Below are 27,870 nucleotides of genomic sequence, written 5' to 3'. Positions count from 1 at the left end.
CCTTACTGCTGCTATGAGCAAGGCTATGCCTTAGAACAAGTTAGTGAGAATTACTGTGTTCAGCTTTAAAATGAAATATGTATTGATGCATCGAAAGACATCTCTTGGAAGAAAATGCAGTTTTAAAGGTATGGTAAATCTTGTTTTTTAATTAGCTACATGCTCCTTTAAGCACAGTTTAAGGATAAATGCTGTAAATACTCAGCAGTCAGCACGCACGAAATCCAGCTTTCACAACTCTCTTGCTGGTGGGTAGTTAAACAAATTGCAGGAGGGCTCACAATTGGCAGGAGGCAGATCTGATTTACTGATGTTTCTAATCCTATGCAGTTATAAAGATGGATGTTTGCTAGGAAAAAAACCCCTTACCCACTGGCAGTTTTACTTGTCAGATCTCAAACCAGCTTTGGGTTAGAATGGCACATTAGATGACCTTGTCAACAAAAGCTGTTTTCAAACACAAAGCTGGTGCATCTGCGTCACAGCTAAAGAATAAAATTCTTTCTGCTGCATCATACTTATGTGGGCTTCATTTTACCCTTGACCAGTCAAAATCACTGTCACAATACCAAGAGCTTTAGAAAGGCAGGGAGACAACTTAATACCGCGATTACTGGAAGCTCGGTTATATCCCTGGGACTAAACCATACAAAGGCTGCAGTCTGCAAGCCTCAGCCCCAGAACATGCCAGGAAGCTTTGCAAAGCAGAGTGCTTTAATGTCACCCTGCTCGCTGGAGTGTAGTCCTGCCAAACCCAGCTGGTATCCTCTCTCTGCTGCTCTCCAGGGCAGGAGAAGCAAAGAGCAGCTTCCTCAAAGTCTTCCGCCAGCTCCACTGATTTTCTTAACAGTTATTTGCAGATCATGGGTGTTCCCAGGGACCTCCAGATAAATGGAGTTATACAGTCGGTGCTGCAGTATTGTGCCAAAGTTCACTGCAGATTTGTCAGAGCTCTGGTTTTCTTTCATGTTTGTTTTGTTACTTGAGGGATAATAGTCCCTTTTATTCCTCCTATACATCTAGTGTTGTTGTAACAGCGGAGAAAAAAGGTGCGGTTGGATGTCTCTTACCCACACAGATAAAAAGGAATTTAAAAGCAGACGGAAATAAGCAAGATAGAAAGATCCTAAACATTTAATTTCGCCAAAGACCAGAGGCAATGCTGCAATGGGAACAGGAGCTGTACAGACCGCTGACTCTTCTCTTACTGGCCTAAGCCACCATCAAGATATAATCCTTTCAGTCTTGAGATCACATTCTTGTAATGCATAAACAGCAGCTGCGCCTCGGTCTCCTTGGGGTCTCAAGCCTCTGTGGCAGTGGCAGTAGAAACAAACATCTTTCATTAAGGTCATTTTCATTAGCAAGTTCTGCCTACTCAGGGAGACCTTGTTAATCAGATGCCACAACTCTCCGCCTGCGCCTGTGCTGAGTCTGTACTTGCTTGTTTGCAGATGTATTGCTAAAGCCATAGTGGGGGGAAAAAAAAACCCAGCAAACCAACAGGCAAGCCAAGGAGACCTGAAAGGAAATGGTGCCGCAAATGGGGCAAAATATAGTCCAGTACTGGGAGTGAGGTCACAGGTCTGGTTGTCTGGTTGTCTAATTGCTTGTTGCATGGAGGACAACATGACGAACAGACATTATAACAGCACTTGTAGTCTGTGCTTTAGTTTACCTCTGTGTTGTCTTACTTCGGCTGGCAGCTCTGACCCTGCTGGTCCCTCCCAGCACTTACGGAGCAGCTCTCCCAGCCTGGCAGGGACTGCAGCAGAAATCTTGGCTGTGCCCAGCTGAATACACAAATGGAAATGCTTCCCACGTGCCTTACGTGGGGTGCAGGCCCTTAATTCTTCTCACCGACAGGATGGCCACAGTTTCATTTTCCAGCAATAAGTTTCCTCTGAATAATAAGATCATGAAGGTTGCTGGGTCTAGTTTTGACTGACTGCTGCTCAGGCTTCCCATGCCATTCCTCCAGTGCAGGCTGAACCAAAACCTCCACAATCAGTAATGGGGGGTTTCATGGGCAAAATACATGGAGAGAGACAAATAAATCTTTAATAAAAATTGGCAAGAAATAACAAAAGTACAAGATACAAAATGACATCAGATTTGAATAACCCCTGCTTAGAAATCTGTTTTATTTTCCATTACAAAATTCTACCATAAACCTTTTGGCAAGAATCTTACTAAACAGTTTTTGCCAAAAATTTGTACCCATGAAAGATTTAACAACCTCTGAAAAAGCATAAAAAATTAGACACTGATTTCTGTCATGACTGAATAAAAGGAGCTTTGGATCAGGCTCTGAATGTGCACATTGTGGCAGCACTCTTATTTTTCCCTTGTGTGCTAATTGCTCGCATTCCTGCGTTACCATAAAAACCCTTCTTTTGCAATGCCCAGTCCCATCAATCCGCCATGTGAACAGAAGAAGGGAAAGGAAGCAAAAACAAAAACATCTGCACTACCTTGAGGTTAGAATACGATCCTATTACATGTGGAAATGGGCATCAGTCCTTGCTTGTCTGGTTTTATGGGCTCAGCCCTCTGAAGTGCTAAATCCCATGGGAATGTGCTTGAGAGTGCTGAACACTTGACAGGACTCAGCTCTCGGACTGCTGGGAAAATACCTCCGGGGGAGAGAAAAGCCTTTCTCCATATTTGGGCCAGGACAGAGAACTAAGGTAGCAGTTAAACGGAAATAATAGTGTTAGCAATAATGCAGAATGGCACTGAAAGGAAAAACAAGTTGGGAAAGAAGAACAAAGGTAATGAAGCAATTCAGCCCTGACAGTAGCTGTGGAGGCACATAGCAAAGCCTTTTTTCCACAGGACTCAATTTATCCTCAAGGTTTTGGCGTCACCAAACTTTATCCCTGCAGGCTATGCGAGTACATCTCTTGCTTTTAATGCAGCACACAGGCGGTAATGAATATACGCTGCGGTAAAACAACGCAGCTCCCCTGTGCAGCTCGGCACAGCGGAGGCTCCCAGCGCGCCCGCGTCCCCTCCCCGCTGCTGCTGTGGGCCCCGCCACACATTCATGAAGCCTGTGCCCAGGTTTTTCAGATGTTCAAAACAGTTTTTATTCCAGAGAATGCAAATTCAACAAAGATTTCTAGGGCTGGCTCCGAAGTAACCATAACATGAGACAGTATAGGATAAGTACTCCAGGCATGACTGCAGGAAAGCACTGGGGTGTTTCATCATCAGTGTGTGACAAGCTTGCTGCCTGGGGGACGGGAGAGCTGGAGGGAAAATGTCCCTGCCTCCCACTCTGCATCGCCCCTTAACAACTGTATGGCTAACCAGGAGTGTCAGAAAACACAGGAATAGAAGGAGAGCCCGATTCCCCTCTCACTACTGCTCCGTGCAAGTGAGCGATGCCTGCTCTGCTCAGTGCGAGCCCCCGAGAGGGGCACGGGAGCTGTGGGGTTGGGCACAGCACCCACTCGCCAGGCACTTGGGCCCTGCCAGGCAAGAGCCTGCTGCTCCCCACCGCTGCTCGGGGCCCTGAGACAGAAACAGAAGAGTTATTTTTAGTCTGCAGGCTGAGAGCGTTGCTCCGTGCCTCTGAGGGCTGTATCCTGAGACCTCTTCCCTGAACAAGTTGCTGTTCCTCAGCTTGTGCATGTTCTCGCAGGGATTTCAGTTTACCCAAACTGAATCTCTGCTCCCAGGAATGTGCAGAAATTGAAGTCCAGATCCCTACCAATGCTAAAGCTTGATTCTTCCATTTTATACCACCATTTCATGAACTTCACGTGATCAAAATATGCTTATTGAAATGGTTGTTTCCACTATCAAACTCTGTCTAAAAGGCCTGATGATTGCTGCCTTGAAAACTTTTCTTGTTCTAAGTTTGTCTTGAGATGCAGAGTGGGGGATAAAAAAGAAGCTATAAATCATCAGAAAATGACAGAAGTATCACATGTATTTTCTAATCAAGAGACAGGTACAGCTCTAATCCAGTTCAGATCAGGCACGTTCCCAACAGAGCAGGTTCAGCCGCCTCCACTCACCGTGCACACCCTCCCGAATGCATCTGCACTAGCTGCAGATTACAGCGCTATATACACTGCTTTACCACCACTCTGTTAAAGTTCAACGCCAAATTATAGCACCATATTTAAAAACAATTTTCTATGCCTTCCTCTAAACACACCAGATGTACTTGGACAGCAAGTGAAGGTTGCCTTTTTCATACTTTCTCTTTTCTACTCCGACATTTCCTGATTCCAAACCAGTGGATGCTAAAATAGTTTAGACATAAATTGGGTGGGGGACCAACTATGCAGCCTTCAAAACTTTCAGCACACGGATATTTTATGTCTTACCAGAAACGCTCTTACATCATTTGAGAGTCTGTAATTGCCCACAGGCCACCTGCCCCATTTGAAAACAGAAACCGCATTCCTATTTCTGACCAGTGATGTGTTATCTGCAGAGACAACTACTGATGAAGGGTTATACTCCAAACTGCCCAGGGCCTTTCATGGAAGGCAGCAGGTTCCACCTGTAAAGATGAGGTACCGGACCAAATATTCACTTCTGCTGAGCAAATTTTTGCAATTCCTGCCTTGTCCCAAATGGAAGCACGACTGGTATACTGAAGAAATTCAGGGTGAAGACCGTCAGAAATGTCATCCCACCTTTTCCAAAAGTGTCTGTATCTTGAACAGATCAGTAGCTGTGCAGAGCAGCCTATCTGCCATCCACATTATACAAAAGCTGCAGTGCCTGTATGCATACTCTTCTTCACCAAGCATACAAATAACAGCGATATAGACATGTGCAATCAGAGTCACAAATCATTCCTATAGTAACAACAATCTTAGGCAAACTCAGCTAGTGTTGTAATAGCACTATGGTGGCTGGCTGTCTTTTTCATGGCTTGACCACAGTATTTTCTAATAAGAATCTAATAAAACCTGTAAATTACTGAGGGATTAACATGATGGTTTTTGATAGAGAATTTATTTTCTTATGCTATATGCTGCAGGCAAATAATGCCATACTATAGGACCATACAAGAAAAAATATGAGGGCAAATGCAATTATTTATATGACTATGCCATTGTTATCAGTATATAAAATATATTGTGCTGTAACTAAAGGCTATCCGTAAATAAATATACTAAATGAAGCCTACTGAAGACAATGCAAAGACTCTTATTAACTTTGGCAGGTTTTAAATCAGGATCACCTGCTGTTTTGAGGTTTTCCAGAACACATTAATCACTCAGGACCACAAGTTTCAACCAGAGTACATGGCTCATACTCTCCTATACCCCACTCATATACATTCCTGCAATTTTTTATCCTGTAATTTAGAATTTTTTTAAGAAAACAGAAAAAAAGAAAAAATTGTCACCCATATCTGTCAGCAATTCATTTTGCTCTACATCAGTCCAACACACTGCATCCAGCTGTAGTCTTTAAGATGCCATGCAAGAGAGTGGCAGTGAAGGACACAACATGCCATGCAGCAGAGCTGTTTTCCACCAGAAGACAACCATAAACCTCTGGGTTAAGCAAGGAAAGGCCACCTAGCACTTGGTTACAAATACATACTGGCAATGGAAAGCACATTACCAGAGGGACTCCAGTATGCCAAAACTGACATTCTGACACAGCAGTCCAAACCCACATCCATGCCAACATCACCTCAGGAACACAAGTCACAAAATACCTTCAGAATCAACCGCCGTCGATAAACTCTTGTAGTAATTCTCTGCTCTTCATCTGAACTTGAATCACTCTCAATCTCACTGTCACTGTCACTACATTCCTAATAAATGCAGTTTTAGTACATTTGAACAGCACATTTGCAAGACAGAACATGCTGATCAGGACTAGGAGAAGAAAACAGAGGTTATCACTGACAGTGTTTTTCCTGTCTCTGTTATGTACATAATGACTCGCAGTTTTCCTCTTAATGTGTATGCTGGGAGGAGGCCTTTTTGCTCCTTGATGTGCTGTAGCTTGATAAGTATACCAGGTATGGAATATCTCAGCAGCTCTTAAGTCTTTGAAAATGGTATTTGGAATGCATCTGACCCACAGAATTTCTAAATCATCACAGAATCATAGCATAGTTTGGGTTGGGAGGGACCTTAAAGATCATCTAGTCCCAACCCCCCTGCCATGGGCAGGGACACCTTCCACTAGACCAGGTTGCTCAAAGCCCCGTCCAACCTGGCCTTGAACACTGCCAGGGAGGGGGCAGCCACAGCCTCTCTGGGCAACCTGTACCAGAGCCTCACCACTCTCACAGCAAAGAATTTCTTCCTTCTACCTCATCTAAATTGACCCTCTTTCGGTTTAAAACCATTACCCCTCAATCCTATCCCTACCCCCCCTGATCAAGAGTCCCTCCCCACCTTTCCTGTAGCCCCTTTAAGTACTGGGAGGCCGCTATAAGGTCTCCCCAGAGCCTTCTCTTCTCCAGGCTGAACAACCCCAACTCTCTCAGCCTGAGTAGTTGTTAAAAATTTTGTGTACAAAAAAATCCTTGTCATAACTCCTTGCTTTTTTCTCCTCAAAAATTAATGTTTCAAACAAATTGTATGGATTCACAAGATATGGGAAGTGAATTCCCTCAGGAAGAAAGGAGACAGTCACACAGAAAGATTCAGTGGAGCACCTCCACAAAGAAGATTACAAACAAGCATTTTGAAGAACTTCTCCATGTAAATAGCTTTCCTGCTCGATATTTATCTGCTTTTAAGTAGCAAAACTGTAGTGTGAAGTACCATCATTCTTCATTTTTTAAGAAGGGAACTGGTAGACCTCAGCTCAGGGCAAGAGGGAACAGCCTGACGCTGGTTTCAGCCTGGTGCCAGGAGGTACCACAGTTGCACGCAGGCATCTGCGCCGTCCTGGCACAGCCCCAGTGTTTCCCCTCTGAAACCCAGGGAGCTCCTCGGCTTTGGGGCTCCATATGCACATGCCTGGTGGAGGGCTTCATACCTATGTGTAACAGACACAGAGCACAGGCCCTTCCTACACAATGTTTGACTGAACCATCCTTTTTCTGAATAGAGAAATTTGAAAATTTTCTCTCTAATTGCTCATTGACAGCCAAAAACTGATTTTTAAAGTCATGAATAGTAGATGTTGCTAACTGCATTTCTGTTTCTCTTTCTGAATCTGGCCAAGACATCCCAAACAAGAAGCATTTCTCAGAAATTATGTGTAAAATAAGAGTAGGCATAGGTGGGTGGAGTAGAGAAAGGACTATATAACAAAAAGCATTTAGGGCAGGATGACAGTATTCATCTGCGTGTAAAGTCTGCTGCTGTCCCCTGACACTAGCAAAATATATATACAAAAAAATTATAATCCAACCTTATCCTGAAGAAGTAACAAGAAGCAGGAGAAGATTCCCAGAGGACATGAAGGTTTTGGGGGAAGAGTTATTTTTAATAAACAGCTTCAAGTGGTTTCTTCATGATGGAATTTTGACACTGGGAGTCACCTTGACCATGCAGGGGACATCACCCTCTTTCCAATAACTGTGCTGTGCTCCTCTCATTTAAAAAGATCACCAGAATCAGATGCTTGAGCATTTATAGAGAATTATATGGTCTACAGTGTCACTGCACTGCTTTTGTAAACTTTTGGGCATTTACGTGGACTTGGGATGAGGCCAACAATTTGCTTCATCTATGTCACCAGGCAGCAGCCCAGTATCAATCATCTGAGTTTATCTCTTGTTGCAAACTGTGTGCCAAAACACTGATGCAGCCCTCACCCTGCAGGTGGATGAGTATTGCTTCTTAGCTCTTCCCCAGTGGGTCACAGAAAAAATCTCTTACTTTGGGAAGTAATTTTGTTTTGTTTGCCCTTTCTTTCCACAGAAACAAATCTGTTTCTTCCATACTTTTCTCTTTAAGGAGCATTTTTGAGGAATGCCTTGCAGAAAGACTGCAGTCAAAATTCTCTTTCTGTTTGCATGACAGCACATGAAGTGTCTCACCATGAATTGGACTGTGTAAGTAATTAAACTATTGACTTCAAATTAGATTAGAAGATATTCTTGAAGAAATATCGATAAGATATTAGAAGCCATTGTCATTCTAGCAAACACTAGTTTGTTACCCATTCCGGCTTTGTGAGGGATCCATGTTTAGAAATGACATTATTTTCTGATACCAGTTTATTCAAAGATCATGTCTATAAAAAGACTTGTTATTTAGAAGATAAGATTATCACCCTTTACCAATAAAGCAAAAGTAGTGCAAAAAGCACACAAAAGAAAAGCACGGGCTTATTCTTCCCAATCCAGATGGGATATCCAAAAGTGAAGAGCACACAGAAGTGGATGACAGCTTATCTTCTCACTGATGGAAATCCAGAGGGGGGAAGTGCAGCACTGTTGCACACCCTTGGCATGTTACAGTGTGCATCTACGCTTATCCCTGCACTTAAACTGAGCATAGTATCATCAGCCTGAGGTCTGCCCCAAAGCCTACCAACACTAAAAGAACTCTGCCATTTGCTTTTACCTGCCTTTGCAGAAGGCTCTTACTTACATTTTTAAAGTATTCCAGTAATTAGTGAACATTAGGAAAGATCACTGCTTCAACTGTGTCACGAACTAATAACAAGATAATAACAATCATATGCTGCATGCTGCTGAGACTGATTATGTTACCATCTAATAAAAGAACTCTTGTTGTATAATCGAAAGAATAGTTTAAAATGAACTAATTTAAACCTGAATGATTTATTGCAGCCCACCACAGCCAACATTTTTATTGTGCTACAATTAAAAAAAAAAGCTAGATCATGTAGAAGCAATTCTACTGAAATACTTTGTTGCCAGAAGTTATAATCTCCTCCTGTATTATGCTCAGGAAAAGACAATCTCAGCAGAGAGAGGAATGTAGAAGAAACTGCAGTTCCCTTTTTCAGTCTGGTTCCCTGCCAGCCCTGTGGTCTATTCTGTGGCAACCCTCCCACTGCTGGGGTGCGAGGTGCATGCAGCTAAGGGGCTATAAGCCCTTCTTTGAATCAACTTTACTTTTAAGGTTCTGGGAAATAAATATAAGCAACTGAGAAAGCTATTAAAATCTTCAAACTTATAACTGAAGTTCTGCAGTTAAGGATGTGCAAGCCGGGCAAGGTAGAAATCAAGGGGAGCCCTTCCACAGTATTTTAAGAAGAAAGAACCACCATCTGGAAAAGTGCTTTACACATTTGGAAATCTTTTGATGCTGGATGTGCTTTGGAGTTGGGATGAACGAGGTCATGAAACAAAAAACATAAGGAGAAGATTAAATATCACCCAAAATGTATTTTTCTGCAAATTAACAGAGTAAAAAAATGCAGGGGGTGTTGGGGACAAGGAGCAGGATAGTGGCCAAAGAGTCCCTGTATCTCTTTGCTCACTTCAATGTCACAAAAAGAGTGGAAACCAGTGGCATCACCTTACTGGAACCAGATGGAGAACAGCTGAGCTGTTTGGCACTGTTTGCACAGGTGGTATGTCAGGGCAGGAAAGGGGCCTGTTCCCCAGCGATGTGGGATGGCAGTCCCTGAAGCTGCTCTAACCTCTTCCAGGGCTCGGGGCCAGTCAGGCAGAGGATTATGCAGCCCTGCTTGGCTCCTCTGCCTGCCCCAACTCTACCACATTCTATTCACACCGCAGAATATAAATTTCCACCAACTTTCATTTTTCTTAATTTAGCAATAAATAGAAAAGGCAAAAAGAAGGATTAAAAAAACCCAACCAATCCTGTCACAAACAACATTACAAGTCTTACAAAAAATTACGTCAAGCAACATGTCAAGCAATAGGGACTCCTCACGCAGTTAATTATTACAGGACGTACTGTACCTTCTGTTCAGACATTACTGCTCCCTCCTCCTCTTGAATGCTCGTTCTTGGCTTGCCATCCTCAGAAGTACTCCAGCTCATCTTCTTCACACTGACAGGCACAGATGTTTTGTTGCCTTCTGTTGTTGGCTTGCTAGTCTCTTCCAAAGATTTCTGATATGCAGTTGATGATAACGTTTGCTCATCAGTACCAGCTGAAATCTGGGGCTTTGTTTTCAGGGCTTCTTTGTCACTCTGTTTTCCCACATCATTTAAAGATTCCTGGATGTAAGATTTAGTTTTTGACTCTGCTGTGGATTCAGATAGGCTTCCATTTGTTTCTGGCTTCCCTGTTTCTCCCTTGACATATGAGGTAAGAGAATCCCTACATTGGTCCGAACTACAAGAAAAAGAGAAAAAGAATAGACAGCTGTTCAGTGCTTAAATCACACACAGAAGGGCAAAGCAGTGAGTGTCTTACTGAGCCTCCATTCTTAGCGCATACGTTTCAGAAAGAGAAAAAAAAAAGTTTTAAATTCAGCTTGCAAACACCGATTTATTTAACAGCCTTCTTGTCTTCTGCATCATAGTATCTTTTCAGAAGCAATGAGAATATGGAACACTGGAAACAAGGCCAAATGTTTTACATTAATCCCCTTCCACTTGGCTGGGGGGAAGGAAAAAGAGAAAGAAAAATACACAAAATCTACCATTTCCCTTATATAATCATGAGGTAAATCCCCGAGGCACTAATTCTTTAACCCCCTCTCTAACCAATAAGGTGATGAAAGTATCTGTTACCGTGCAATTACCAGTAATGACCAAATAGTTTATGTTAGTTTTCCCCCCAAACTACAATATCTGTACTCCAGATAAGTCATGCATTTTAAAAAATATTCGTATCTGAAAATAAATCTTTAGACAGTGCAGAGTTTCAATAATACACAAAGCCAAAGGCAAGGAAGGTTACTAACAAGATAGAAAGCTGACCAAAATTTTGCCTCAGATTACCTATGGACAGGTTTAACCTGGCACTTCTGATGCATGCTTTTCTTCACTTTTGTATTTTTGCTTGCTTTCAGATAAGCACTACGACTGTCCACGTTAAAATACTATAGCTATTCGCTGGCAAAACTCTTATAAAAGACAGCAAATTGAATTCATCTGGTTAGAAATGGCTATGTTATTGTCTTAAGGAAGCCCTTTTACTTCTATAAGGGATCTATTTTACTAATTTAACACAATATAAAATGCAGAGTAACAATGCTTGCTTAACAACAGGAATTGCATCAGTCAAGTGCTTTACAGTCCTGAAAGACAATCAGTTTGCTGAAATCAATGGCCGAATTCCCACTGGATTCAATAAGAGATTATCTGATGCTACCTAGAACCTTAAAACATCCTGAGTCAAAGCTGCAAAGGATGTAAACTGCTGACAGACAAATGATCGCTCTGCAGATAATCATTCTGCTGATTTACAGTTCATGCAGACCTGGCTCCTTCCATTAGGAATCATGGGAACCATGTTGAAAAAAAAGGCAGGCAGGAGCTCTTCACCCAGTGGGTACCAGTAAGGCTAAACATGGCAACACATAATGTGAATGTTGAAAGCTTAAGTATGTTCAAGGGGAGGCTGCAAAAGCTCATGCAAGAGAAATGCATTGAGGATACATATGTGGAAAGCGTCCATCTCAGCAGGTCAGTATGCTAAAAGTCAAGCTTGGGAGAGTACTGGAGGAAAACAGCGTATATGTCCACTTTACTCCCTCCCTGAGCATCCTCTGCAGTCACTGCTGGGAGACAACATATGGGACTAGATGGATTTGGTATCACCATTCTTACCTTCTCATGACTTGTAACTCATCTCTTTAAAAGTCTAGTAAATCAGCATGAGATAACATGCTTGAAGTGTTATAAAAACAGTAATAATTTTAAAATCAGCTTATGGAAAAAGTAACAGTTATGTGAAGGGATGCAATGAAAAGGATGACTGATAAAAAGGTACTCAAGAAATAAGAGTTATATAGTATCCAGATTTCAGATAACGTATGTTTTACAGTTCTTGATTCCAGTTACATCTATACATCACTTAGATTAATTAGAAATTGAAATACACAAGATACAGAACAGGAAAAGTAATATTATCCACTAAACAGAATATAAAGTACTTCTGAAATACCTATATTAAGAATGAAACCTGATAAATATACATTTTTAAAGGCAAATATGCCTGAGGCCAAATCAAGTCAACTATTACTTATTCTTTTAAATATGTGTATATATATGCATATATACATATTCTCATAGAATAGTAGAACAGCAGCCTCAGCACTGCTCCTGGAGGTAAAAGCAGCATGGGAAGGCTTGCTTACACACACACACTCTTATACAAAGGTGCTCACCTATCATCCAAGCGATCTAGCAGGCTAGCACCTATTCTGCGTCCCGACGTCAGTGGCTCGGTGACACTTGACGAGTCAGGCTGCCAACCTGTAATTGAAGACATTTCGTGTTCTGCTTGTTGAACACCTTGAAGAATTGACCATACTCTTTCTTCCGTCATCTCCTCAAACTCAGCTCCTTCTTCCAGATGAATGTCCTCAAACAGAGATTTAAGCTTTTCTTCTGTCATCTCCTCATCAGTACCAGACTTTTCTCTCTCAGGCTGTTCAGTCCTTACTCCTTTTTTACTAGTCTCTTCACTCTGCCTTTGTTTAGCATCTTTTGATATCCCACCATAACTACCAAGATACCGCGGAAAATCCTTAAGGTCCACTTCCTCCAACTGGCTCTTGCCTATGGAAATATCTTTAGGTGTTCCTTCTCTAGGCACTGAGAAATCGAGTTTGCTGTCGTCCAGTGAAGTGTCTTCTTCAGTCACCACTGGCGGTGCTGCTGCTGTACCATCTACGTGTCCCTGGGAGGTCACTAACACGTCACTCAGTCTACTGGGAGTTCTAAGGGGTGACTCTAGGCTAGAGGTGTCGCTAAAGAAATCGTCCTGATGGAAAGGGGTGGGTGGCACGAAGCGCAACCCAGTGGGAGTTTCCAGTTCCACTTGAATGGTGGGATAACCTAAGGAAGACAGCACATTTGGACTGACTGCGATGAAGCATGGAGCAACAAATAAGCAAATGTCAAATGATTCATGAATTACATAAAGTATGAAATGTATGAGGTGGTGCAGGTGTATAAGAACAAATGCAGTTCTGTTAGATTTCTTTACTTTGTCCTAAATAGACGGAACAAAAAATGAGTACTGCCAGTCAATAGTACAGTAAAGCCAGTACTTCTGACTATTTTGTAAATAGTCTGTAAAGATTTCAGCAATTGCCTTTGCAGCTATTTTCAAGCTATAGCAGATTGTCTTATGAGCATGCAATAAATCAAATGTGGACAAGGGTGGTTGTCCCTTTACATCCAATACAATCTCTTGCAGCCATATTGCATAAATCTTTCTTTCCCAGTTTTAATTTTTTTAAAAATTTGGAAGTTTAATAAATAGATTTTAAAGACAGAAGTAGATCATAACACAGGACAACCACTTTTTTGTCAGTAGGTATTATTTCTAAAATAGGTCCACATTTTTAATATACTTTTATATAAAAATACACAATACCAGTAATATAAAGTTACTAATATATATCTCCAATTGAACCATAAAACCACAAGAATGAAATAGTTAAAGAATGAGGAACAGAAATGGATCTGAATGAGGATACTAAAGAATACTAGTTCTAAACACACAGCAGGATAAAAAAAAAACTAAAAAAGGAAGTTAACAAAGGGATAAGAGAACACAAACACAGCAAGGGAGAGCTATATGAATATTTCAGGTACAGTAAAGTTATACAGGTGAGAGGACTGTGGTGAGTAAGGAGATCTTGGTGATCTTGGAGAGTGAGATGATCTTGGTGACATAGGTACAATCAGATACACTGATCAAATAAAGAGAGAAGAAAGAAAAATTGATGAAAACATGGGAAAATCATACAAAAGGATTAAACTGAATATACACATAAAAATGACAACAAAATCTGAAGTTCGCATTCCAGCAAATAATAGGTTAGGTAACCTACGAAAGGAAAAAAAAAAACATGCTGTGGGGTTAACTTGACATTGTGCTGCCTGCAAAAGGAGGTGCATAAACAGGGTTTGTTTTTTTGTTTCCTGAAGCAGCTGAGAGAAAGGCAAAGGCGGTCTGGTCTTGGTGAGGAAAGGAAGCTTGAGGAAGGTTCAGAGAAGAGGAGAGACACAAAGCAACTGCAGAGAAGCGTATTTTTTCATAAAAACATTGATGCTACTATTAAAAGGTGCAAGCAACATTTCAAGAGCAACTTTCTTAAAATGTCAACAGAAAATTATTTCTGTAATGCAATGATTCAATGACCAGCAATGCTGCTCAGTAATGGAGGTACACTGAGCTTATACGCTCTAAAGAAAAAAATATCCTACTAAAATACAGAGAAAGCCCAATACATACTTGAACAAATTTCAAAAACCAAAGGAAATGTTACTTACAAAAGAAAAATCTTATTTAAGGAGCTACTTATAATACATGCGACCAAAATCAAAGTAAAGATTGTAGCAACCCAGTACCTGTTAACTAACATTTAAAAGAAGAAAAAACAACATTTAGTATCTTCAACATACTGATAAATAGTAAGCATACGTATGGCAATTCTGATTTACAAGCAGAACTTCACTTAATTCTTTTAATCTGGCTCAAAATTAAGCTGCACAATTCCGTTCTCAGTTGGCACAGCTTCCATTACACAAAATTACCCATTTTTATTATTACACAATTTTACCCATTAGTAGTCTGGAAAAGATATTCTCTCACGCACTAATAAAACTTTTTTTTATCTTTCTACTGCCATTGTAGAAAAGGTCCAAATGAAAATAATAAAGTAATGGATGTTCACTTGTCTCAAAGAGGCTTGGTAGTAGACTGCACATTAATTTACTCTATGCAATCACTAAGCACTTTTTTCCCCCCTTGGTCTTCCCTCTAATTTTTCTTCAAAGAATTCTTACTGTTACTTATCTAGACAGGAAGCCAAAGGATATATATATTTCCAAGTAACTTGGAAAGCTTGCAATACTAAGTACATTAAAAATATACATGGGCAAACCTCAAAGCACAACTATTACAGGAGAAAAACATTCAGATCTTGTCAACTGACACTGAGGCTGGTGGGAACAAGCTTACTCAGGCATACGTTTGTGGGACCCTGGGCTTATTCTTTGAGATATTAATGTGCAACCTACGTATCATACGGTGAGCGTAAAGGAGAGGAAACCCCCTTCATATTAAAAACAATTATTTCTATAGAACTTACTGTCTTTTTCTAAAAGTCTAGTTTATACAACATTATTATTGGACATGTCGCTGAACTAAATATGACTATAGAATTCCATTACCATCAATGGGATCATGAAAAACGTTATTTTCATCTGCAAAACTTCTGGTGCCTGAAATATTTCCATAATCAAATATTGGTCCTTCCAACAGGGTTACGATATCTATTCGATTAATTTTTGTCAATACAGAAGTTAAGGCATCAGCTGAAAAACAAATAAGACACGTCAGAAAAAAGTTCAGCATTGCAGAACCGTGTAATCGTCTTTCTCGGTTACATTCACATTGCATTAATTATAAATTGCTGGTATATGTTTCTGTCCCAGTGCTTTTGGTTCTAGCAAACCCCATCATTTGTCTAAGTAGTCATTCTGCTGCCTACTTATTCAAGATACACATCTATTAAGAGTCTTCCCTCCCCCCCAAGTATACTTATATTACAACATAAAAGGCACAAAGAATAAGGTCAGAGAGTTCTTAAAGAACATATTTACTTACTCCTGAAACAAAATATCCTTTTACTGGAGCGTAAAAGGAGTGTAAAAATCCTTTTACCATTCTGTTTCAAGGAACAACAGAATAGGTAGCCATGTAGGTAATAACGCTGTAAGGCTACTCATGCAATACCTTGTGAAATCTCATTTACAGTAATCTTGTTGCTAGAACAGTAACACTGGAAATTACTTTTACAGTGAAAGAGATCAAAGTAGACTCAAATACTGTGTAGGAGTGTGTGGATTAGAGAATGGTAACGAACACCATTGACCTAACACAAAAATCAAACCCTCTCTTTCAATTTGAGCAAAACAAGTGGAATGCACACATAAAAACCGCAGAGTCAGCACAGAACCGCTGTCTCCACCACTCCTCACAGAAGGAGGTTTAGTCTTTTCTTATGACCTGCAATACTGCAAGACTACTTAACTTTTCCAGGCAGCCTATTTCTGTATTTCATGTTCCTTGTTATTGGAAAGTTTTCCCTAATATTTTCTTTACCGGAATTTAAGTTCATTACTTGTACCATTAATTATGGATGTGGAGAACAAATTATTTCCTTCTGCATATATACTGAATAAATATGACACATTTCTGACTTCTGGTAAAAACGTAACTGGCACTTTTTTTTTCCCATCAGTGGTTTGCAAAAGACATTCATGATGTTTTCTTCAATTTAACCTATTTAGATCAGGCAACAGATGAAATGGGCTATAACTTATAAACACCAAAAGTAAGTACTTGAACTTACTTGTAGCATTTTTACCATCTCTGGTAACCCATTTTTTTAATAACATGAAGCTTTGAGCAATAAGAGAATTTGGGTTTTCTACTCGGATTTGATTTATTTCATCCACAGAAAAATTCAGTTCTCTTGCCAGTTCTGTAAAGACAAAAAAAAAAGGCAAGCAAGAAAATAAAACAACAACAGAAACACCAAACAGAGCTCAAATCCCTCAATCATCTTGTCAGGATTAAAAATATTATCTTTCTTAGATCACACAGATGTCAACATAACTACTTGACACAAAGTTTACAGATAATGATGAACATGGCATTATATACTCATACTTTAATTTCCTAAGACAGACATAATTTTGAATTTCAGTCATCACCGTGAGCTATTATCGTATTTATACTCACTAAGCCACTTAAACATGGTGAAAAAAAACCTCCATGGAGACTACCTTATCACTGCTAATTTATAAAATCTGTTTCTCCTGGTGACTGTTACTCCTTTGTGAGCTCGCCGTGCAGCTCAGCGCTGGTGCTGTCGTCACTGACGCCCAGGGAGAGCTGGCTGCTGCAGCCTGGGAAGGGTCAGCTCTGCACATCCACGTATGGAGGCACAGCGGGAATACACTTCAGCAACCCCACACAGGGCATCCACTTGCTGGGGCACTGCTGGGCTCCCTGCAACCTCCAGGGCTTTGGGGAAACTGCTGTCCAGATCCAGAGGCAGACCTGAGCCCGAGTAGATAGATACTCAACTCCGTGGTGAACGTCTTGAGAAGAGAGCCATTTTAGCTGTTTTCCCTATGAGTTTCTGTTTGATTTATTGCAAGATCATGGGATAATTTCCTATTAGGCATCTTTGCCCAGCAATGTGTTGCATGTTATGGGAGGCTGGGCTCCCTGTGAAATCGCGAGAGCCTGATGCAGCCTTGCTGCCGCTTTTGGCAAAAGACTACCTGAAAATGTAACAGTGAAGACTAATTTCAATATTAAAACAGAAAAGCTTACCTGTCCAGCTAAGTCCTAGGTGATCGGCTACAATTGCCATCCTTATATCTGTCCGTTCACATGGACTCTGTGGACCTGTGATTTACAATTTCTCGATTAAAAAGGTTTTGCACAGAAAACCACAATACCGGACAATAGTTTATTATAAATAATAGCTTTAATTGTACTAAGTTACTGGTGCTTATATTGTTTACTAGAATGGTTGTGTGTTCTAATAACCTATAAAGCAAATTTTTTTCACAGCTTTTAGATTTTCACCTGTGTAAAGCCAAATGTCAAACTACATGATGTCGTGTAATGAAACCAAACATGCTGACAATCTAGCTGTTAGACTCTACACAAGTTGTTCAATTACTGGTGGAAACCACCAAGACCAGATTATCATCTATTTTCTCTACTTTGACAGAATAAATTTGCTGTCACAAAAGAAATCTTTCAATTTCTGAGTTACATCAAATTTTGAGTTACACGAATGTCTTTGGCATGCTTCACTACCTTTCTACAGTACAGGATTTGTTTGAAGGAAGAAAGAAGAGTATAAGACAGCACATACAGATGACAATGACAGAATGAAAACTACAGTTAAGTCACTCCACAGGCAATCACAACAGTTCATGCACTAGGATCAACAAGTTGAAAGTTTTACAAACTAGGCTTGATCTCCACGAGGTGAGCCATGAGAGCTCCAGAAACCTGACTGCCTTCATTCTCACCAGTCCTCTTACTCCTCCTCCTCTCACTGTCGGCCTTTTCAATCTTTGATTTTATAGATGCTGCCTCTGTTCTCATGTCTCTAGTAGACTTCGATGTAATGGAAGGCTGGTAAACTTGAGTAGCTTCTGATAAGGATGTGTTCCTTGATGTACTGTCTTCTTCATCATCAGAGACCTCTGACTGCATCTTTTTCTCTTCATCAGATAGACGATCCACAAGCTTTAATGTCTCACCACTAATTCCCTTAAAATATTCAATAGAATGTTTACATACCTCCCTAAGCTGAGTTTTCCTCACTTTAACTGTTGTCATGGTGACGGAGGTAGATCTTACCTTTACTGGTAATTTAGAAGGAAGCTGTTTTGTTTTTTCTTTCTCTACCTGCTCTTGTTTTGGCAGGGCTGGAGTTCTTCTAGCTAGATTATTCCTATGTGTATTTTTTACAGGAATCCTAGACCTTGCTTCTAGACAGGGAGAAGAATTATTTTGTTTTGCTTTGTCAGGCTTACTAGCCCCTCTCACTTTACTCCCTGTATTGCTTTGGAGTTTATTTTGTGAAAAGACTTCTTTTACTGAGCTGGCCTTTACAGGAAGCTTTGATTTTCCTCTAGCCCCTACCAACTCTGTTGACTTTTGCTGCTCTCCGTGTGGTTTTTGCTTATCTCTTACTCTGTGTCCTTGTGTTGTCCCTGTACCTTTTCCTGAAGTGCTTTTCGCTTGATTAGCTTTCTGGAGGGAACATTTCGGTTCCAAATGTTCTTTTAGCACTACATTACAGGTAATATCATCTGTAGGGACAGCAGATGAATCCAAATTGTTGTTGTTATTAAAATTATCTTTTGGGAACTCAGTGTTTTCTGTTTGCCTACAGCTTGTCTGGCTAGAAGCTGAACTCGCAATCACTGCTACAGTTTCATTTTCTAAGCCCTGACCACTTGGCATCACAGCTTCTATCTTATCTGTCACTTCGCCAGGGCCATCTTTCTTCAGAGTCATGGTGGAAGCAGAAATTCCCATTTTAATTGGTGTGCGCAATTTGGGATCAACTTTAGAAGCGTTTACCGCTGCCGATGATTTTTCCAGTGAGTTACTACCAAGTGTTTGTTCCATGCAATCTCCACTGGCCTGGATGATGGGCTTATGTTCAACTGCTGTTGTTTCTATTGGTCTCTCTAGGTTTGTTTCTACAGTGTTGTCCCCTGCCTGTGGCTGTGTGATGGCAGTGACTGCACTTTTATCCCCTTCCCCCTTGTCCCCTGACTTCCCTTCAGAAGTATGCTCACCAATCTGAAAAAATTGGAGTCTTTCTTCAACAAAATCCCTCTTGCTCATGTCAATTGCACCACTGCGAGTCATCTCAAACATCTTCCCTTCATGAAATGGGAAGGGGTTGGGCTCGCTAGTTGGCGTACTTTCATCTGTTGGAGTTCTGGCTGGAGTTGTATCAGGTGTTGTAGCTTGAGATCTGTCTTCCACTGCCAGACCAAATGGCTTAGCCTCATCATCCCTTGATTTAGTCTCAAACACTTCATCGTCACCTCGGTTATTGGACCATGGATCAAAATCCAGACTCTTGGTGGCCACCGTTTTGAAAGGTGTTGCAAATTCTTCATCTACTTTGTAACTGAAATACGTATCAGGAAATACAGTCCTGTCAGGGTGTCTGCCTTCCAAAGTGAAAAACTGTGCCCCTGACTTCTGCTCGCTCTTATCTCCGGCTTTTTCAGAAGCTGGACCCTTGGAAGGTGCCTTGTCTTCTTCAGGGCCTACCTTGCCTTCCTCCTCAATTACTTCAAGCTTACTCTGGCTAAAGCAGCGATCTGTCTGCTTTAGAATGCCTTCCGTAGTCCATACGTCCTTTTTGGTTTCAACTGCCGGACCTGCAAGTTTAGAATCACTCTCAGTTAAACCATCATCTTCATCTTGCAAATCATAACCGTCAAGAGAGTCAATCTCTGTCGCATCGGTATCATGGGAGAATTCTGCAGTGGTTGCTATGGAACACTCTGTGACAGACTGGTCATTGTTACTCCCATTTTGCACTACATCATTCTGGGGTGACTCAAGCCCAATGTCAAATTCATTAGGTTTCCCAGAAGTGGGATGTCCTAACTCTTTCTGTTTCTCAATCTTTTCAGGGGCTCTGGGTTTTGAGGTTTCTTTCTGGTCATCTTCCAGTTCTTTCAGTTTGAACGTATACTTTTTAAGTGGAATAGGTTGATAGAGAGATTCATCATCACTGGAGTCACTAACATCTGCTCCCGGTGGCACAGGAGATGGCGGCTGTACTCTTATGACAGGTTCAGCCAGTTGGCATTTGTCATGTTCATCTTGCAAGTTCACTTCTGTCATCTCCATCTCACTCTCAGTGGAATAATGAGGCTTCTTTTCTGACTCGCCTTGATCTGCATCCAGTGGTGGAGGAGGAGGGAATTCAATGTAGGCAACTCTGTTACCTTTGGGTCTTTTGTTAGAGTCCTTATTTATATGATTAAGTAATGCTTTGTCAATTTGTGGTTCCTCAACCTCTGCCTGTTTTACAGATGTTGACTTAGCCTCTGCTTCCTCCTCTGATTCCTCAGATACCTCAGGTATAGGACTGGGCTTGCCTGGAATATAAGCTATTAGTGAGTCAGGTGTTTTAGACGTAAACTCGTAACTCACTTCCTCTGAACTCGGTGTTTCTGGTGTTAAAGGGCTTTTACCAGAGCTATCTATAAAGGACACTTGTTCTAGTGTGTCATCTTCTGGACTACCTTGTGGAGAAGGAGGTTGTTTTTGCTGTCTAGCTGTATAAAATGTCCCCCTTGTCTCTTGTACTGTCTTACTCTCCTGACTGACAATTTTTTTAATATTTCCTTGTTGCACCTCTTTCTCATATTGCTTTCCTACTTGAACAAAACTGACATAAACAGGTAAGGTCTTAATTTCTTTTACTCCCTCAGTGCTTACTAGTGGTGCAACTTTATCCAAGTAATCACTGGCACCAGGGTCAACTAACTCGCTTGAACGAAATTCCTTTCCTGGACTACATTCTAAAGAATCTGGTGATTTGCTAGGGGATATCTCCATTTCCTCAACAGGAGGACTTAGACCTATCGAGCTCTGCTGCTTGGTAACTTTTCTGATTTCTGAATGCTTTATTTTTTCATCTTCCACATAATCAATCTGCCTCTCAACTTTCTCCTTAATCACAGCCGATTGGGATACTTTAGCTGAAAGTTCATAGACACCATCAAGCGTGGTTCTCTTCTCCTCAACAATTCTGACTGGAATATGGGACACAGCAATTTCTTCTTTCCTTTTGGATATTTTATCAGCCACTTCACCATTACGTTCCCCCTCCCTGACAACAAATTCTCTGTATAAAACCCTTTTTGAGGGAGATTTTACAGTCAGTTCCTTCACTTCTTCTGAATGAATTCCATTTGCTGCCAGTTTGTGCTCTGTCACAGTGATAAATTCACTTTTTTTGTCAGTTTTAGCTTCAGCATGATCAACATGGTTTTCTTTTACTGTATCTGGAACCAGCACATGCGAAAGTTTTTCTTTTTGTGTTTTATGATTAGAAGTTCCAGGACTTTCCCATGTCCTATAGATCTTTTTGTCCCAGTGTCCCTTCGTTGTTGAGTCTGAGCCATGCACCAGGTCTTTTGCCTGTGGTTCTGAAAAGTATTCTGGCACGCCTTTACTCATCTCAGTTCTTTGGTTTTGTGTGTCTGAAGCACGAAAGTCTTCAATAGCTTTCCCTTTACCTGGAACCAAATCTTCCTGTATTTTCACCTCTTTCTGTAAAGCTGTGCTCCCATCAATGACCTCTACTTGCTTTGCATGTTTCTCTCTGGAATAAAACTGATACACTGGTAACTTACTTTCTTGTAATTTCTTTACTGGAATTTTGGACTGACCATCCAGCTTTTTTTCTTCTTGAGTTATGTCCTTACTCTTTGGACTTATACTCTGTTCAAATTTTAGCCTAATGGAACTGAGTTTTGATTGCTTCAGCTGAAATCCAGTCTGTGAAACCTCAGGTATTCCAGTCTGCTGAGCACTTCCTTTGTGTTCCATAGTTTGTTTAGAGTCCTCTGCAGGTTGCACAAATATCCTTTTTTCAGGACTGCTGGGCAAACTAGATGCTTTTCTTTCATCCACCTTGGGAAAGCATTTCCCATCATGTGCATACTGCTTCACCTTACTCCATTCGTCACCGGACGATGGCAATTCAGAGAGCAGAACTTTCTCAGGGCTGCTGCTGGCAGAGCTCTGGCTAGAATGTATTTCTTTGCCATTTTTTTTATGCTGCTTTTTCTCCGGAGACTGTAGCTCATCATTCAACTTCTCTGTTTTATCCCGAAAAAACTGTGATACTTCAGTCAGTTTTTCTTCTGCCTCTTTAACAGTCCTGTCCACCCTGTCTTCATATATCAACTTTTCTCTACCTCTGTCTAATCTGTCCTCAGTAAAGCGCATCCACATCGCATGTTTTGGACTACTAACATCTCCAGTGTAGTGTAACACTGTCACTTTATCATAATGATCATCTTTAGACATTTTACCTACACCATTTTCAGACACATCTTTATAGATTTTGGAGAGAATCTCTTTTTTGGGGGCAGTAGCTACTTTTTCTCTGCATCGCTTATCAGACCCCTGTAACTCTGCACTAAGGGGTAGAGCATGGTCAGTAACTGACTCCTCAGTATCAGAATGAGACACATCTAGCTTTTCTGAAAGAAGCATTTTCTCAGCAAACCTGTAAGACTCCCCTCTTAGTTCTGACAACTCATCATCATGGTATTCTATTGAGTGCTGACTCAAAAGCTTCAGTGTTTTGTAAGAGTCATCAGACATGAGTTGAGCAGAACTAGGGCGACTGTCTTCTTCCTGGGACACGGGAGTGTTAACTCTAGAGGATTCCAGATAAGAAGGAAGTGACTCTTCGGCTGTGAGCTCCTCTTCTTCTTGCTGACCTTGTTCGTCTGAACAAGGAAAAGCATCATGTTTTTCCAACTCTTTTAAGTTAATATCTCCCCGAGGTAAGTCTTTCTGATATACATACATTTCTTTTTCTGGATGCTTTTTTGTTTCTCTAATAATGACTTCAGTAGGTTCAGCCTGATTACCTTTTTCAATATGGACCTCTATTATTCGCTCCAGTTTGGGTTTCATTTTGCTGTCCTTCTCTGCCTGTTGTGGTGAAGTTTCAGAAGACTTGCTAACATCGGATGTTACTGATGATTTATGTTCAAACAGACCTGCCAGCTCTTTGGAAGGGTCACGTCCAGACTGAAAGGCTTTCATTATGTCATGAACAGACATTGTTTCCTCAATTCTTTCAGACGTGCTTTCAGTGCATGGAGGTTTATGATAAACCATCCTAGTTGTTGTAGTGATATGAGTTTCTTCTTTTACTCGGACACCTTTACTAAGGACACACTTATGGTCATCTTCCTCGCTGCTGCTGGCTTTCATTTGAAAAGCTTTAACCTTCTCTTTAATAGATCCAGCAGGTTTTTGCTCCAGCTCCATAAACGTAGGGGTAGGTTTTGAGGCCGGTAGCTCCTCTGCTTTCTGCTCTGGAATTTCTTCGGACGATGGTTCGTAGCTGCGGATAACATGAACTACTTCAGTTCTTGTTTCTGTAATGACAGGAGGGATGGGTACATCATGGAAAAGTGGTTTTGGCCCTGTGCTTTCAGCGCTTTGTGGGGCAGAAGGTGTCTTTTCACTCCTCGTTTCAAAGCCACTGTCAGATAAGGGACTTTTATCTTGATCGTGTTGAGAAAAGTCATCTGGAGACTCTAAAATAGTATCTGTTCCAAAAAAGGAATCTGCAATTTTACATAACTCCTTTTCTGATGTTGAAGGCCTCATGGAGGCTGGAGGCATTTTAAGTTTATGTTCCTGCAAAGCAATAGCTGGTTTTAAAATGCGTTTTTGTCTCTCTTCACCTTCTTTTTTCCCCTCTTCAAACTTGTACTTTATGTTTGTTAATGAACTGCTACCGATATCATTTGCTAAGTAATCAATAACTTTTGACAAGCTATAATCCTTTTCCGACATGGTTTTAGTTTTAATTTGGACCTTCTCTGGAACAGATATAGGAGGGCTTGTCAAAGCTTGCTGTCTTGCTTCATCAATCTCCTCTGTACTGAACTCTACCCAGTCATCCTCAGACAGGTGTCCTTGATCACTTTTGGATACTTTAGCCGACCCTTTACTTTCTAAACACACATCTTTTTTCAGAATCTCACTAACTTTTACTAAGTCCTCTTTTACTTTCTCAACAATTTTAAAGGGCTCTTCATCATCAATTCTACCCTCTTTTGGTATCTCAGGTTGGAACGGTTTGTCCTCTGCGACATCTGTCTGCAATATTGCAGTCATTCTTATTAGATCCTCTTTCATTTCAGCAACATCTTTCAGTATCTCCTGACTGGAGGATAAAGAAGATGGTGTGGACAATTTGAGAGCAGAGGGTGCTAGAAACAAGGATGATTTTATTGGAGATGAAGTTCGATTAAAGGGAGGCTGTGTGCGTGCCTCTGTAGTCAATGTTTTAATAGGTGACAGTAACGCAGCAGCTGATTTTGTAAGTGAAGACGACTCTGGGAGCTTCTTTAATGCTGGTTCAGACAAAACATTGACTACAGAATATACTGGCACTGTTATTGTTGATGAAGTTACTGATGAGGTAGTTGCAGATATTGACCCAAGGGCTGTGTACAAAGCACCTGCAGGAGGAGTTCTCATTGACTGGAAAGCTGATGGTGCTGAAGACACAAATGACCTGAGTGGAGAAAATGACATTGTTGTAGCTGTTGAAAACACTCTCTCAGCCGTGTCAGCAACTGCGTTAGCAGCACAGCTTGCAGAATGTGCAGCTGCAGCGATCTTGTCTTGAAAAGCAGCTGCAGCTTTGGATCCATTTATTAAGTTGGCAGAAGATGGGTATTTCAGAGGTGACACAGATCCATTAAGCAATGGTACCTCTGTGTGCCCAGCTACATGTTTTGCTGGCGACGACAGAGACGAGGCCATCATGACTTTAGAGGATGAAACAGCATCAACTGCTGACTTAGCAGGTGACACCACTGACTTTAGAGGGGACGATAAAAGTGAAGATGCTGATGTGATGACGGATTTAAGTGGCAAACTTGAAGAGTACATGTTAATGTTGGATTTGGGAGATGCTGGAGGCGTCATGGTTATGGATGATCTCTCCAAGAGAGATCCTGCTGTAGTCACCGGAGATGTCCGAGAGGGGAATGTGGTAGTGGATGCCAGCCCTTTTAGACTAGCAGCTTCTGTGACTGCGGGAGCTCTGACGAAAGAGCCTGAAGTAACCTGTATGTTGTATGGAGGCTGTGATACCACAGTTTTTATTGGTGAAGAGATTGTCCGAAATGATCTAATCGGAGATGCTACATCACTAACAGATTTAACTGAAGATGTGGTAGAAGCTCCTAATGTGGATTTGATTGGAGAAGCAGAAGAAACAGACCATATTGATTTTAATGGGGAAGCTGTAGGAGTGTTAGAGGAAGAGCTTGATAAGGAAGTGAAGCCTGATTTGGTTTGCCCAGGCACTGTAATTGGAGCTGTTGTCCATGATTGATATGGCCGTGTTGGAAAGAATGGCTTGTATGAGTAAGTAGCAGGTAGGGATCTTGTTGCTCCTGCACTCCGTTCAACTGTTTCTTAAATTGTTAAATTAAAATCAAACATAAAAATCAACAAAAATGATTGAAAAACAGAGAGACCAGAGAAGAAAATTGGTCAGTAAACGTTGTAATATTACAAAAAGCAAGTACAATTGTTTGCATGAATTAGGATGAAGGAGGCAAAAGAAGATTTAAAAAAGGAAAGAAAATAATAGGAATGAGCCATATGCTGGTGACTGGTCCAAACTAAAAAGCAACATGAAATGAAAGACTGAAAGCACATAGCAACCAAATCTGCAAACAATGAAGAACAGAAAACACAAAGAAGGAATCCAAAAGGTAAAAATAAAGCCACATCAAAATGTCTTCTCTTACTTCCTATTGACTTTCTGATGTGCCACTTCTGCAATATTCGTAACAGTTCTATTTTGCCTGTTTAGGTATGTCTCTGCTTTGCGCAACTATTAGAATTATCCTTTTAATAATTTCTGTTGTTCTGTTCAGATATTGAACCTATACAAACTTGTGTAAAATGACGTTATATAGCTAAAATCTTTTTTTAAACCACTCAGAACTATTTCATGCAGAACCCAAAATTCCTTTAAGTGACAGGCAACTGATGTGCAAACTGTGAAGCAACTGGAATAAATTCAAATCTATATCTCCCATGCACAATTCGGATATGCTTCACACTCACAAAGCCAATAAGAGCAAGAGCTTTTCTGAGTCAATATTTTAAAAAAAATAATAAAAATAAAGAAAGAAAAGGAACTTTTGCATTTGTTTCTCATGCGATATTCCTTTTGTTTGGTAAAAACTAAATTAAAACTTTACATGAAATGATTTTAAGAAGCATATGTCATACATGAAATATGGAAAGTATGATATATGATAAACGTGAGCAAGCAAAGCAACTGAATGTTTTTATTCATGCATGATATATCATGTCAAAACGAGCACACAGATTAATACATTTTGTATGCTGTATTAAGCACAAATATGTAAACCTTACAAAATCATTTCACAAGAGACCATTAAAAGAAGAGTACACTTTTTCTACATGATGTAGTGTCTTGGTACCTTTTGAGGAGATTTCTTGTATCAGCTCAAAGACAGACCTGTTCAACTTTACATTTCTCAAAAGGTAACATTAGAAAAGCAGTCAAAGAACAATATATTATGCAAAAACTTCCTGGCAAGGACAAACCTGCTAACTGTTACCATTCCCCAGAACACTCAGCTTATTCATAGGCATTTTGAACAAAATCATCATCAACCACATTTTGCATCACAGGAGGTACTCATGCCAGAAGACTGTATTTCTGGGAATCCCATTACAGCATACATATCCTCTGATACAGCAATAACATTCAGAGAGTTGACACTGAAAGTAACTTACAGGGCATTTTTTTCTTTGAAGTTGGAGTTAGAAATGGAACTAAAATATCCAAATAACTTATTCAACATACCTTTCTCTGAAGTTACACTAATAATTTGTTAAACCTACTTGACCTGTCTTATAGACAGATGGTAACTTACAGTGAAAAAGCTTAAAAGGCTAATACTAAACTGTTAAAGCACATATACTCTTACAGAATAGCGAATATTCAGTATACCACAGGTCCATATCCTGCAAGGAGAAATGTGCTGGTCCTATAGAAGCCAATCGAAGCCCAGAAGGCGATGTGGATGGCTGGTGATATTACAGTATGAGAACATTTAGGTTGAAGAGAGCTTGAATACTAGGCCTGACTGGCACAGCCTGTCAAGAAACATCCATTTTTTCTTGCAATTTTATTTTTAAGCACAAACGTATTTCATTTTTCCCCCAAAGAAGAAAACATAGTGTACTTCATTAAATGAGCTAGACTTTATTATGAAGATTAATTAGCAGCAGCTGCTAACATTCACCAAAAGTTCATACAGTCCCAAGTCCAAGAAACAAACCCCAAAATCATTCTGAAAAGAACGACAAAACAACTTATTCAGCAGTTTGTGTTTGGAAATGTCTTTACAGAGACCCCACTGTGCTGTGATGAGCCAGTCTATCACAACTGGCTAGC

General features: G+C 40.6%; 1 protein-coding gene across 31 annotated transcripts in view; it reads right to left on the bottom strand.

Moving 5' to 3' along the window:
• The window catches only part of ANK3 (ankyrin 3), a 379,686-nt gene that overhangs the window by 9,038 nt on the left and 342,778 nt on the right, over positions 1-27,870 (bottom strand). For 11 of the 31 annotated variants that reach the window (XM_074874343.1, XM_074874344.1, XM_074874339.1 and 8 more), the window contains 6 exons: positions 18,143-25,843; positions 17,430-17,504; positions 16,438-16,569; positions 15,254-15,397; positions 12,232-12,904; positions 9,851-10,229 (listed from right to left, as the gene is read on the bottom strand). In XM_074874343.1, coding sequence (XP_074730444.1) covers positions 9,851-10,229; positions 12,232-12,904; positions 15,254-15,397; positions 16,438-16,569; positions 17,430-17,504; positions 18,143-25,843 — 9,104 coding nt within the window. Of the gene's footprint in view, positions 1-5,698; positions 5,798-9,850; positions 10,230-12,231; positions 12,905-15,253; positions 15,398-16,437; positions 16,570-17,429; positions 17,505-18,142; positions 25,844-27,870 lie in introns of all 31 variants that reach the window. The other 20 variants (XM_074874351.1, XM_074874358.1, XM_074874352.1 and 17 more) reach the window with 7 other exon arrangements.

The sequence above is a fragment of the Strix uralensis genome, chromosome 7 (genome assembly GCF_047716275.1).
Source record: "Strix uralensis isolate ZFMK-TIS-50842 chromosome 7, bStrUra1, whole genome shotgun sequence".
Lineage (NCBI taxonomy): Eukaryota > Metazoa > Chordata > Aves > Strigiformes > Strigidae > Strix > Strix uralensis.
This window is presented reverse-complemented; position numbering and strand designations above follow the sequence as displayed.